Source organism: Colossoma macropomum, unplaced genomic scaffold, assembly GCF_904425465.1.
Source record: "Colossoma macropomum unplaced genomic scaffold, Colossoma_macropomum, whole genome shotgun sequence".
Lineage (NCBI taxonomy): Eukaryota > Metazoa > Chordata > Actinopteri > Characiformes > Serrasalmidae > Colossoma > Colossoma macropomum.
This window is the reverse complement of record NW_023494793.1, coordinates 4,642,800-4,657,335: the sequence shown is the minus strand read 5'-3', so window position 1 is coordinate 4,657,335 and position 14,536 is coordinate 4,642,800. Positions and strand designations below refer to the sequence as shown.

Below are 14,536 nucleotides of genomic sequence, written 5' to 3'. Positions count from 1 at the left end.
ATTAGGATCTCGTTCCCATGCTTTACTTAGTTGTGGCCATGACTTTTTAAATATAATATTGATGATGGTAAAATACTGGTCAATATGGGAAAAAAAAAAAGTTTTCTTTGGGGATAATTTTGTCTTACAACAACCTTCTTGCTTCCTTCTACTATTAATTGATTTAAATATAATTTAGATAAAAAACTTGATCACAAAACTACCATAAAACAATGTCTCAGACACCAGGCAACGAACTCATAACCATGTCATGTAATAACTTTCTGGTATGCCATAACCATGTCATGTAGTAAACGTCTGGTACCTTCTGACTTGGTATGTTTCTCTAGAATTAAGTATTTTATGCCGAAACACAGCTGTTGTCAGAATGATTTTGTTGACACAGTAACTGTTTAATTACACAGTACTTTCAAAAATCATTGGAGTTCCCCTTTAACTGTAGGCTCCTGAGTTCTGGCTCCCAGTTTACAACTAGAGAGTGTTCTTAATGTAGTTATGTTATAACTGAAGTTTGAGGGGAGGAGCATGACTGAAACTCCTCCTTCTTTCAATCTAACGCCCTGTAAATTCACATCCTCACCTTCCATTACCGTGACGACGTGTTCGCTATCCCCACCGCCACCCCATCTCCTCAGTCCTGCATCAGGCCTACTACAGCTACGAGGGGGGATCTGGCCTTCTAGCTACTGGCAGAAGCTGCCCAGAACTCCAGCCTAAGTTCTCAGAGTTCTCCTCCCTCTCTCAATCAATTCTTCCTCATACTACCACCACATGTTGAAGGCATGGTCTGAACTCACAAACTGCTGTAGTAGTCTGGCTGGTAGAAATGTAACCTTAGCTTAGTATTCTGCTTATGACACAAATGTAAATATTGGACCGCAGTCTAATGTACCAGCCTTTATGTGAGCCACTGATACTGTGAAACACAACTGTAACCAGCATTTTTAAACTACCACAGGTGGTTTCTTCCTCTTTTGGTTGTCTGATTGATGTTAACAAAAATATGGGTACAGAAAGTCCATACAGATTGTGCATTATTGCATATCACATTATGGTGCCCTCCAAGATCATAGATAAAATTCTGGCATATGTGATGCTGCATGGTAGCAGTTTGAAGCACACTAGAAAGGGCAACCAGAATTTTATGCACTACGTCCTCAAAAACAACTGGATTCGAACACGGCCTAAGGTTTTAAAGCTGTTGTTTTTGGAATGGTTCACTTGTTAACTCATTTACTGTACACTAAATAGCACTTACTATGTAGTGAACTGACTGTAGAACGTCTAAAATATTTACCACTGAGAATTCAAACCACTGTACAACATGGCTAATGCTATATATCACACTTTTTAATACTAATTTAATACTGACAGTGATTCTGAACACAGCTGAAGTTAATCACAAATCATAATGTATTTTTCTTTCACGCAATGCGTTTACATGCACGTAATAATCCGATAACTGCAGAAAATCAGATTTGGTCAGTAATCTGATCAACGCGTTTCAATTGGCTAATCAGATAATGGGGAAACTCCGGGTCTACATGAGTCAGACAGTAATCAGATTTCTGCTTTGCAACCAGCCAATAAACTCACAGAGGAAGACGTGACGTAAACTTAATGTACAACTCAAACTTCATGCTGCGTCTTTTTCTTTTTAATGTTGTGCCACTTTACCTGAAAATATGTACATCATCACAATGTGTGGTTGGTGTAGTGGGTAACACCTCTGCCTTCTACACTGTGGACTGGGGTTCATTCCCCGGCCTGGGAAACAACCCTACACTATACCAATAAGAGTCCTTGGGCAAGACTCCTAACAATACCTTCACCTACCTGTGTAAAAATTATGAAATTGTAAGTCGCTCTGGATAAAAGTATCTGCCAAATAATGTAAAAATTGATGATTATCATTAATATGATGAGTATTTAAGCTCGTAGTTGGTTACAGCGTTGCTCCAGAAGTGTTTTGCTGCGTCTGCTTGCTTATTTCCAGTACCGCCGTCTGTTTTCACACATGCAGACTGAGAAATCAGAAAGAAATCAGAGTAAGAGTTCACATGCACTGAGCTAGAATCCAGCTCCCTTTATCTGATTTCTAGACCTTACTCTGATCTAAGAAATTGGAATATGCTGTTTACATGACCATCTGAATAATCAGAAAACTGCAGAGATCAGATCATGATCGGATCATTGAGTGCATGTAAACGCACTCACTGAAACATTTCCATGTAAAGCTCTGTATTTCTCTGTATGGTAGGTGGGGATGGTGGGAGGAGGAGGTAAAACATTATTATTATTTAATATTATTTTCTCCTGCCTCCTGGTGCACAGTGATGTAATAAAAATCAGAAGACATTTAAGACCAAGAATGCTGTCTTTTAAATAATATAATTAAATTGTGGCTAATATGACCAGGAACATGAACTAACGCCCAATTTGATCTCAGCTTGACTTTACTGCTTATGATTTGCATGTTGTATACTAAACCCTGTTTGTTACCTACCATGATATATATGAAGTGATCATAGAGGATTTTAACTTCTTTTACTTAGTTAAGGCTGAACTCTGAATCATAGGACATCATTGAGTAACATCTATGCCACATTTGGGCCGGAATGGAAAACATACAATAACACACATCTGACATAGAAAGTCTAATTATTCAATTTATTATACAGGTTACTACATTCCAAAACATACGAACAGAAACTGGTTATTTATCGCAAATATCAGGTTTTTATAAAGCGATAACACAAATAATGTTTCCAAAATGAAGTTTGCACTTTTATTTTAATGTAATGTAAACATTCTAACTACTAGCCTTATAATAACTGTGTGTACAAACGACTCTTCTCTCCTGGCTTGAAGGTTAAGAAACTTGAAATAATAGGAATAAATAAGCATGTCTTTCCACAAATGTGGTCTATGGCACAAAAGTAGTTAGGTCTGCTCTTCTTCACTCTCTTCGCCATCATCATCATCATCTTCACATTGCTCTTGTGTGACTTTGTACAACCTTTGAGAACAACTGAACACCGCTCTCCTCACCTCTTGTTTTTCAGCTGTGTGGAGGAAGAAGAGAAAATCATTAATTAAAATTAAGACAGCTTTTTCATATAACATATGCATATGAGCTTAGGCTTGGGGCTCACACTAACCTATTAGCTTGTGGTTAGAGTATTAGATTGGGACACTACAGTCATATACAAAAGTTTGAACACAGGCTATATTTTGTTGATTTTTTAAGTAAAAATTAAAACGTAAATTTGACATTTTTCTATTTATTTGCTGACTTTAATACATTGGAAAAAGATACATATAATAATCTTATAAAATATGCTATGACTTCTGCATAGGGCATTTTTTTCCCCCAGTGTATGTTAAATTCTGCAAATAAACAGTCATTGTGCATTAAAAATGTGCAGAACTGTGTTCTCTGTAGAGGATGTGAACTTCTTTTCATATAGAAAATCAACAAAATACATGACCATAGGTGCTTAAACTTTTGCAAACAACGGTATAAAGAACTTTTGTTTCAAATGTTGTACTTTTATGACGCTGAATACTATACTTAACTAAAAAAGGAAACATTAAGCTGAGACGTGTTGATGTTTGGTGTATCAAAAATGTATCAAATCGAGACATCATTTTTATCATATTGAATTATGAATTTTATGAATCTTCACACCCGTATTTATTATTTATTAGAACAATTTATCAACTCAAAGTAATAAAGTGTTCAACATTATAAAGAATTATAAATCTCATTCACTGTTTGTAAATGTTCACAGACTTTTTTAAAAAGTTTGGCAATATGACATAAAATGCAATATCACAATACTTCAAAAAGTTTTAATGATACACAATATGTCACAATATTTATCTTTTCTAATATGTTGGAACAGATGAAATATTGCCACATTCTAAAAACCCTTAAAAAAAAAACAAAAAACCATGAATCCAATAATTTGTCTTTTTAATTTGTTCAACATTTCACACACTGAGCTGGACTAAATCCAATTAAACAAAACTAATGATGCCCTCTTTGTAATAAAACATGCAGATGAAGTGTTCAAGTACAGATAATATCCACATTATGCTCTGGAAAGCATATCGCGACGTACTGTGATATAATTTATCACTAATTATTGCCATATTGCCCAGCCCTAATTAAATGCTATTGCATAGCAGTAGAGTATACTCCACTGTTCTCCGCTACCTTTCTTTCTTAGTTTACCCTAAAAACACTAACAGTCTTATAAAGCAACCGGCTCAGCATGACTGAACGACAGTGAGATGAAGAGAAGACCTTACCCTCCGTCTTACAGTGTGGCAGCATTCGATACAGCTGTTGTCTGCCGTATCGAACAAGAAACTTCTGACATGTTCTAATGGTTCCTGTGGAATCAGGCAGTGAGAGAAAACAGTTTGATTGAAATCTGATTAAAAGATTGGACCAAATTAACTAAATTAGGAAGTCACACTATGCCATGAGTTTAACTGGTTTATTATAGGCCAGTTTACCAGAACCAGATCAGCCTAGGCCAAGCTTAAAATGTTTTTTTCCCCAATGGCACTGCATCAGATATATTGTATACATTTTGGCCAAAAGTGTATTAAAATACATTCATGGTGGAGAAACACAAGCAGGGCAAAATCAAAGCAGGGCCCACAAAGAAAACGTTGATTTTTTTTTGCTATTTTACCATCATCAACATTACATATAATTAAAAACTTTGTATAGTAAATAACATTGCTGTATTTGTATTACAGACATGGTGAACCCTGGTTCCTATCACCACCACTGTAAAGAAATCTGAGCCACTGAATTTGACTACAATAAACCTTTTCACTTCTAACTTAGTTTTTCATCTCAAACACTGAATTATGCAGTAATGATAAATAATCTGGAGTGTATACAAATCATAGGCTAGTGAAACTAAGAATAGGGTCACACTTTATTTGGACATAGCAAGTGCTATTATACAGATACTTAAATCATTAACAAAATTTCCGGTAACGTTCAGTTGATTATCAACAACACTGTGGTTAGGGTTAAGGTTAGGAGTAGATGTAAGTTTAGCCTTGAGGTTAGGGTTAGGGTTAGGGTTAGGAGTAGGGATAGATTTAATAAACTCTTTCACACTGAACTTGTAGTTTAGTTGCATTTAATAGATATTTAGTTGGATGTTACTTAAAGATACACTGAGCATTTACAAAGCATCTACAGCGGACCATCCAAATAAAGTGTTACCAGGAATATATATGAACATATTTATTTTGCCTCTAATGAAGGCATATGGAGGCTTGTAACCCCACCAAATTCCTTGCTCATCAAGGGATGTATCACTTGTTGCACTTTATTATATATTATATAATATATACATTATAACCTGAAAACACCCAAACCGAATGAAAAAGACACAATTTCACAAAAGCCTGGTCAAACTAACTATAAGTCAAGCAGAGAACCTCTTACCTCCAACATGTATACAGTTGAAGAAGCAGGGCACTTTCTGGCCTTGGCTCTCTATGAAGTTAATGAAGGGAAGGGCAGACCAGAGGAGCTGGTAGTGGGCTTTCCGGAACCGCAGGATGACCACCCCGGTGTAGGCATTCAGGTACGTCACTGAAATGAGTCAACTTTTACTTACAAAACAGCCTCTGAAACTCTAAGAAAAGATCTTTCAGGTTCTGTTATTTTTTTAACGAGTTACAGCAGATCACAAAGTTCTTACCATCAACTGCTGGATTTGCACAGTGAGTCAAAATAAGTAGCTTTAAAAAAAAACTACAAGTAGTTTGTAGCTTTAATCTTAATTATTATATACTTTATACAAACCTGTACTATGTAATCTATATGCAACAGGACCTTTTAGCATAAAGCTGATGAAGCTTTGTATATTTGTATTATTTCTACAGACAGAGGCCGTCATAACTTAATTTTCACACATTAACTATGTCTATCAATCAGGCATAACATTAAAAACTCCAGCAGCACTGCTGCATCTGATCCACTCAGACCAGCACAACACACACTAACACACCACCACCACGTCAGTGTTACTGCAGTGCTGAGAATGATCCACCACCCAAATAGTACCTGCTCTGTGAGGGTCCATGGGGGTCCTGACCACTGAAGAACAGGGTAAAAGGGGGCTAACAAAGTATGCAGAGAAACAGATGGACTACAGTCTGTAACTGTAGAACTACAAAGTGCACCTATATAGTAAGTGGAGCTGATAAAATGGACAATGAGCGCAGAAACAAGGAGGTGGTCATAATGTTATGCCTGATTGGTGTTTATTTTATCAAAAATAGATTTGAGGGACAGATTTGGATTTCATACTATGACAGGCTGGTGAAAGAGGAAAAAGTGCTTTATCGAGGAATGTAATGTATTCTTGCCACTTTGTTCTACTTTAGTCCTTCACATTTAGTTCTTAATCCTCTTTTTGGGGGGTTTAATTTCATCCTGCTGTGTTTGCTAACTCCAGGGCTGTTTTACTGCTGCTCACACCTCTCACACTGGAGCTTTAGCACTTTATATTAGACCAAAAGGGTCCCCAGAATAGAAGAGCCTGGACTACAGACTTAAAAAAAATGGTTCTTCAAGGGTTCTTTAGTAAAGCCATTGACTCTATTTTGCACCATGAGTTCTATACAGAACCATTTCATGCTTAAATTGTTCTTTGCATGGTGAAAATGTTCTTTTGATTGATGGAAAATGTGTTGTATATGTTTCTATACAGAACCTTTCTGACAATGGTCCTATATAGCACCAAAAAGTGCTGTGCTATTGTTAAGATGTCAAACCTTTAACAAAAGCAGAGCCCCTTTCGGTGCCATATAGAACCATTCAAAAATGTTCTACATAGAACCACACACACCACATCCTCCATCAATCTGAAGAACCAAAAAGGGTTCTGCTATTGTTGCTTTCGTTACAATGTCAAGCTTGTAACAATAGCAGAACCCCTTTTGGTGCAGAACCATTTTCAAAAAGGTTCTAAATAACAGAACCATTCCCTTTACTAAAGAATGCTTGAAGAACCATCTTTAAGTGTGTAACAAACTTCAGTTCCTATGCTGAGAGATGCTGGATATACCAAGATGTTCTAGGAGGAGTTTTTGGACCTGAAACATTTTTTTGTTTTTGTTTTGTTTGTGACTTTTTTTTGACTCTTCTTTCTAAGTCTGTATTTCTATGACGCCGTTTTAGGGCCACTGTTAATAAAAATAAAGATAGTACACTTCGAGAAAAAAGTTGTACTTTTTCGAGAAACAAAGTCGTAGAATTACGTCATTAAAGTGACATTAATACCAGGAAAAGTCACAATATTGTGGCCAAAGGCTGTGCAAAGGGAAGGCAGCACCTCCTCGTGTTTAAGGAGTTCAGGAGTTGGTAGTTCTACTTTCATATCGATTCACCCATAAAGAAACACTCAGTCTCCCTGTCTCTCCTGCTCAGCAGCACCAGCCTGTTATTAGTATAAGAACCGGCTGAAACGGCTGAGCAGGAAACTGTCTTTATCTAGAATAAAGAGCCAGACGGACTCGGAGGAAACTGTCTGTCTGTGTTGTTGAAGGAGAATCTCAGGCAGGGTCGTCTACACGGCTATCGGGGGCTACATCTCCCCCCATTCAAAGAGGGCATGAAGTTTCACAGACAGTGAGAATGATGATCAAAATGATCCACAGAGAGACAGGAGTGAGTGGAGCTCCGGCACCAGTACAGCAACCAAGACAACAACGCGTTATGGCAGCCCCCCTACAGTTAGCCCCCCTACAGTTAGACCACTTCATCCTCACCCCAGTACGACTTTTTTTCGAAATAGTACGACTTTTTTCTCGAAATAGTACGACTTTTTTTCTGAAAATATTACGACTTTTTTCAAAATATTATGACTTTTTTCAAAATATTACGACTTTTTTTCGAAATATTACGATTTTTTTCGAAATATTATTACTTTTTTCTCGAAATATTACGACTTTTTTTCTCGAAATATTACGAATTTTTTTCGAAATATTATTACTTTTTTCTCGAAATATTACGACTTTTTTCTCGAAATATTACGACTTTCCTCTTGAAGTGTACTTCTGTTATTAACAGTGGCCCTAAAGCGCCGTCGTAGTATTTCACTGTAGCTGTAAGACTTGGAGGTGGTCTTAGGTTCCTCTAGTCACTCCTGACAGCTCGCCACATTAAAAACAGCCTTAGCCTCATCCTGTCTGACCGAAACCCCTTGAGACAAGCCTGCTACTCCTAGTTGAGGTGTTTGTGTGGGGAGATGTGCTGCAGTGTTGACCTCCAGTGCCGATGCTGAACAGCGCTGCTCCGTATTCGCCGTGAGCTTTGACCACTGCGGCTCTAACTGCTTGGAAAATGGCCCTTTCCTCCAAAAGCTGGAGCTTACTTCTCTCCGAAACGCACACCTCACACAGCAAATACCTACAAGAATACACACACAGGCAAAACATCCGTCTGAAAACACCAAAACATGAAAATTAGATTATATAAAGCTTAACGCTTACCTCGCTTTCAGCCGCACCATCCTGCTCTCATGTGCGGAACTACAACGTGGGTAAACATTCCGCTTCCCTTCCGTATGGGCTGTTAACCAATCAGAAGTCGCGGTTGCTCTAAAGGGGCGGGGCTTCAGCTGGCCCAGACGAGACTGTTCAAAAACACGTAACATTTATACGGTCGCTTTAGCTTCGCTCGACAAACAACAAAAACAGCTTTCACGCGTTTGAGAGGCTTTAAATGCTGCACAATCACCGCCAGTTAAATGATTTATTTAAATAAGTCAAATTAGGTTTTATTTGACCGGAGCGAATGTGTCCCTGGTGTCCTTCTTCACTTTGACCAAGAGATGGCGCTATAAGAACAGCTATAGAATCAAAGGCACAATCGGACCAAGTGTGGATTTTTTAATCCTATAGTTAATCAGTGTGCAAAACACAAGGCATATATATTGCCAACAGAACATTCAAAGTCAACAGATAAAGAGGGGAAAAATGGTAAATAAATAGATAAAAAATAAAAAAAAAGCTCCATCGATCAACAAAAATGGTTTTCCCTTAATGGTTTAATTTTTCACACTTTCCAGAGACTTATGCAACAGATGAACTTCCGTCTTCCACATATATATTTGGAGAATCACCTAAGTACATCAGTGCTTGTGTATAAAGTATTTGCACAGCACAACAGATCAAAATATGCATTAGAAATTCAATACTTGTCTCCTCCAAGAACAGGCCGACCCAAACAGATGTATCTCGATATTTTAGACCTAAGCCAGTCATGAAAAGATGTCCACGGACCAAGTGTAGAGTGCACAGTGTTTAAGGTTAAAAGCAATGTTAAACAAAGTATAACACTTCTAGATTCTATTCATCACAGTAATACGATAGAACTGCACATTAAAAAGCAACTTATTTTCACCTCAAGTGGAAATACAGATATAATCGTTCTACTTTTACTGAAGGAATATTGTAGTATTCAATGTACTGATATATTAAAGTGAAGTTATATTAAAGCATTTTAACTTAAGTGTAGTGTGCAGCTCTGTGTGTTTTAAACAGTCCCAGAAATGACTTGATTCACTGTTCCTGGGCAAAAAAGGAGGTTAGATTTCATACATTTACTTTTGGAAACAAAGATGTCATAGTAGAGCTAATTAGCAGTTAAATCACTGCACCTTGGTTGAGTTTGTTTATTAGCACTGTACAGTGATGAAAAATTAAAAATACAATGGTATTTAAGCACCGAATGAGCTATTTTTAGAATTTTTGCTCTAGTTTAATAAAATACAAAATAAAGTGTCCTATAGTGAACATAGATTGTAGCGGTTGTGTATTGCAGTTAGTAAATTGTAAGTTGTGTTTAGGGTTTCCCACATGAAAAAACAAATATATGTGAAATGTATTATTATAGACTATCTATTACATTTGAAAATGTTTGAAAATGGACAAAACATGTTTTGGGGGGGGGTTCAGTGTACTTCACTGCTTGGAATATATATTTGAAAACCATATATTTGACATATATCTCACAAGTTTTTTTCTCAATATGGGTTTGTCTTTTGGGGCAAATGTCTTGCAGAAAATATGTTTTGTCCTAGAAATGTCTTGAGGTGGGTGTGTCCCACACTGAGTGTGCTTGTAGTGGGCGTGTCCTGTCATCAGGTTACCTGTCCCAAATTTTACACTTACCTTAAATGCACTTTCTAGAAAGTCAAGTATGTCCTGTCTTTCTCAAATGTGCAAAAACTAAACACACCCTTTCCCAAAGACGGCATCAAATCAGCATTGGGCTCAGTATGTATATCACACAGTTTAATGCACTGGTGACATTCTAGCACATTGTATCAGAGACATTGGGGAACGTCCTGAAACCGTCTGTAACTGCCAGCTGTCCCACAGATATTCCATACATATCTGCACACTTACAGTCTTAACAAGGGCTTGTGCACTTTTTCTAAGTTTGAAAGTGCATGTGTGCATCAGTGTGGACTGTGGGACAGACCATGTGTCCTGTAGAGCAGTTCTTCTCATTTCTGGTCCTGGAGGCCCACTACCCTGCGTTTTTAGTGTTTTCCCTGCTCCCAACATACCTGATCCAACTAATCAGCTCATTACCAGTCTATTGTTGAGTTAAAGTGGCTGTGTTAAAGCAGGGAAAGCACTACAATGTGCAGGGAAGTGGGCCTCCAGGACCAGGGTTGAGAAAAACCGCTGTAGTGGACATTGCTTGCAGTGGAACCGTGTTGTAGTTGATTGGGGATGACTGGGGATAACCATGAGAAATTTTAGACTAAATATGGGGGAAATGTAGACTTATCAGGGTGGGAACAGAGTGTGAAATGTCCGAAACAATCCAACGCGTTCATCAGCAGTATCCAGTTAACAAGAAGCCTGTCGTTAGCCCATGAATGAAATGTAAGCTGGCATTGCTGAAAAATCACACACACACAAAAAAAAAACTCCAATAAGCATGTGGATGTGTGTCGCGTGTGCAGAGAACACATTACATGCATTAAAAATAAAGATTCCCACCTACAAAGGCAAAAGAGCTACGTTATCTAACAATAGCATTTCACTAGCTGGCTTGTTTTGCTTGTGTGAGTGATTGTACTGCTGAGCACCAACGAGAGGAACTTGGTGGCAGGTTTGAAAGACCACATCGAAACGAGGACAGTGGAGTAACTTAATACACATGCAAATGAAAAAATAACAGTGCTAATGTATGATTTCTGTTTTTAAAATCAACTTAAATCAAAAATCATATGTCATATTTGCTATGTGAGAGAGGGCCTCTGAGCTAGCTGAGTGTTTTTTCTCAATGATAGGTGGGGTGGAAGGTGGAGGTGAATCATGTTGTCATTGAGGGCATTTATAGGCACTTATTAGTCTGATAACTGCAGAAAATCAGATTTTTGCCAGTAAATCGTTCAACTCTTTTGTATGTGTTTGAGTAATCAGATAATGGGAAAGTTATGGTCTACATGAGTCAGGCAGTAATTGGATTTATGCTTTGCAACCAGCCAATAAACTCACAGAATAACACATGACTAGTGGTGAGGTTGGAGATTGCAACCAACTGAACCCCCCTCCCTCACCCCTCCCTTTCCAAGCATGTAGTAGAACCTACAGTGGCTGTCAGGTTTTCTTCCGTCGCCCGTCCCGATTTTGTTTTGCTTCTTCATGTTTTCGCTTCTTTGACGACGAGGATTCACCCTCCCTTCCTTTCTCTTGTGCTGAGTAATAAGTCTGGTCCTCCATTTGTCAACATTTGGGTTCTCAAACATCGTTAGCCAGCACCAGCATCAACCACTTCTTTCTGCGTCTTCCAACCAGTGCTATAGTGCCACCAAATTCAAACTGCCACTTTAATGTAAAAACGTAAAAGGCGCTCTCTAGAGCCAGTGTCTGTTCTGGGCTTCTGTAGAAACATGATGGCCTCTGCTTGACGAGAACCCGCTCCCTGAGTAGATATGAAGGTCTCATTCTAGGCTAACGAAAACACAATGATGTGTTGTCACAGGTGATTATACACTAATATCAACATGGTTTTGTATACTATATTCCATTTCTGCTAAAAGATCCCTCTAAATTTTACACACTGCACCTTTAATTAGATTTCCAGGCCTTAATCGATCTAAGAAATCGGAGTATGCTGTAGACGTGACCACTTAAATAATCAGATAACTGCAGAAATCTGATAATGATTGGATTATTAAGTGCATGTAAACACATTCATCAATTAACATCACTTTTTCTCGCCCGCTGGTGCACGGTGACGTAATCAAAACTCAGAAGAAGTTTTTCGAGGCGGGGCAAAAGTCAGGGCACTTCATTCAATCACAATACATTTAGTCTTTCAGATGATATATAAAGATGAATAGTGCTAAAAACGATCAGGACTCATGAACTAACATTGTTCTGATTTCAGGCTGACTTTAAAAAGAACAGGCCTAGCAACTTGTAGTGGGCGTGTCTTGTGCAGTCACGCACCAGTGGGCTTGTACAGGCGCGTGTTGGGAGTTGCGGGCATGTTCTGGATTGAGAGGTCTCGCGATGGGCGTGTGCTGCAGTAGGCGTGTCTCGCTGGTCTCGCTGGGTGCAGAGCGCGCAGTTTACACACGCACAAGCGCACGCGCGCGCACAGACACACGCGCTCTTCAGTCATGGCAGTGTGAGGGTGAGAGTCGCTGGACCGCTGTCTGCAGCTCGCGCACACTCCGGAGGAAGATCTGCGGCTTCGTCTGGACGCAAAATGTGGATTTACAGGAATATCATCACGTGCGCGTGCGTGCTCGCGCTCACCGAGCATGCCGTCGCCATCAGTAAGGTAGGAAGCTGCACTTTGCGCTGTTTTAAACCTGCGTCTGTTTTTACAGGGTGCAGCTCATAATGATGCGTGTTTGCCCAAAAAAAATGATGTCAGCTTTGCATTTAAGTGCTTACTGACCATTAGAACCATTAGAACCTGATGTTTTTGCATTCTAGAGGGGAACTGGCTTAAAGGTGAGCATTAGAGACCACTAGTTTTCCTGTAGACCTCCTGTAGATCCCTATAGGAAAACCATCAAAATCAGTGGAATCAGTCCCAGAACACCTGTTAAACCATTAGCATCCTTTACACTGTGATATGAACCCTTCAGCAAAACACTACATAACATTACTGACCATTTGACACAAACAGGAACCACCAGAAGCTTTTAATGGTAGCTCATTTTTTCAGCTGTGTGGTCACCTGATGCAAACATATGCATCAGTATAGTGCAGTGTGGTGTTTGCATCCTAGTAGATTGTCTGGGTGCTCTTTTTTATCACCTTTCCTTCTGGTTTGCACGTTTTTGGGTGCTGTTTTTGTCAAAAAAAGCACATCTGAAATAACTAAATGTGAGTGCAGTGACCAGATTCAGTGACTTGGTCATCCTAGTCATCATAACCACCTTGTATTTTGGCTCAGACAGTGACCATTGCATATTTGCAGGGGATGTTTCTTTCCAATCCTGGGAATATGCGAGCAGACATGCAGCCTGATAACTTTTATTGCTCTTATGGTGTTTATTTGCTTTTTTCTTTTTTTTATATATTATGAAAATCACACTGTGAGAGTGTGTGCGTGTGTGTAAACTGTGAAGAGTTCAGGATTTTGAAACAGGCTCGCCGGGGATTGGGAAATGCCGAGCTCACTGTCGTCTACGTTATTGAATTCCGAAAGGGTCGATTAGGATTTTCATGCTGTTGATCTTGAATGTGAGCACTAAATCATTCGTAGACGTTAATGCTTTCTCCTTCTCTTTGACAGATTGCGCCTGTTTTAACGAGCCCCTGCTGAGACTTTTAATCTAGTGTTGATTTCAGAGTGGTTATAGGCAGACACAGTGAGAGAGAGAGCCAGAGAGAGAGAGAGAGAGAGAGAGAGAGAGAGAGAGAAATCTGGACAGAATAGCTTATATAGGCTTATGTGGTCTAATTGCAAGGAGGAAATCTCTCAGAAGGATCAGATGACCCTCCACAAATGAGCCTTCTCGCACCTTTCTTTAACCCAAACAGGCACCAGAGCCAGGCCAGCGTCTTTTTCTCCTCACATTTCCAGGCTTTAATCCATTAAAGGGGCTGGAAGTGCGGATTTTTTGTCTTTGGTGTCCTTAGAGACACTTTATATACCACAAAAAAGACATTATGACAAGGATTTGGTTTCTTTGAATTACCTCTTTATTATAACATCAGGCCTCAGAGACTACAGCACACTTTCCTTTGGGTTGATTGGATACATAGATAAGAATTTTGTAAGACAGATATTAGGAAGTTAGAAAATCAATTTAGAAAATCGTCAAGGCGTATTTGACCACTAGTCTTACTGTTCGAGGAGCCATAATATGCTGCCTGTTGGGTCTCAAGCTGGGGTGATGCATATGGTTTTAGTTTAGTAATCAGTGCAACCTGTTGATGACGTTTTTACACTGGGGTGTAGTTTTGGTTTCAGAAGTGGGGGGTGACACTGAAGTTTAGTGCT

At 38.9% G+C, this 14,536-nt stretch overlaps 2 protein-coding genes across 2 annotated transcripts in view; one reads left to right on the top strand and one right to left on the bottom strand.

Moving 5' to 3' along the window:
- Positions 1 to 2,658: 2,658 nt before the first annotated feature.
- Positions 2,659 to 8,605, bottom strand: pop5 (POP5 homolog, ribonuclease P/MRP subunit). The gene is made up of 5 exons (XM_036578248.1): positions 8,539 to 8,605; positions 8,313 to 8,455; positions 5,483 to 5,632; positions 4,318 to 4,401; positions 2,659 to 3,065 (listed from the first exon to the last, which is right to left on the bottom strand). Exons 1-5 carry the CDS (start codon positions 8,556 to 8,558, stop codon positions 2,944 to 2,946), a joined length of 519 nt encoding a protein of 172 aa, XP_036434141.1. The 5' UTR covers positions 8,559 to 8,605; the 3' UTR covers positions 2,659 to 2,943.
- Positions 8,606 to 12,645: 4,040 nt separating this feature from the next.
- Positions 12,646 to 14,536, top strand: part of olfml2a (olfactomedin-like 2A) — a 35,912-nt gene continuing 34,021 nt past the window's right edge. Inside the window, exon 1 of the mRNA XM_036578247.1 lies at positions 12,646 to 12,859. Coding sequence (XP_036434140.1) covers positions 12,785 to 12,859 — 75 coding nt within the window. The 5' untranslated portion in view covers positions 12,646 to 12,784. The remainder of the gene's footprint in view (positions 12,860 to 14,536) is intronic.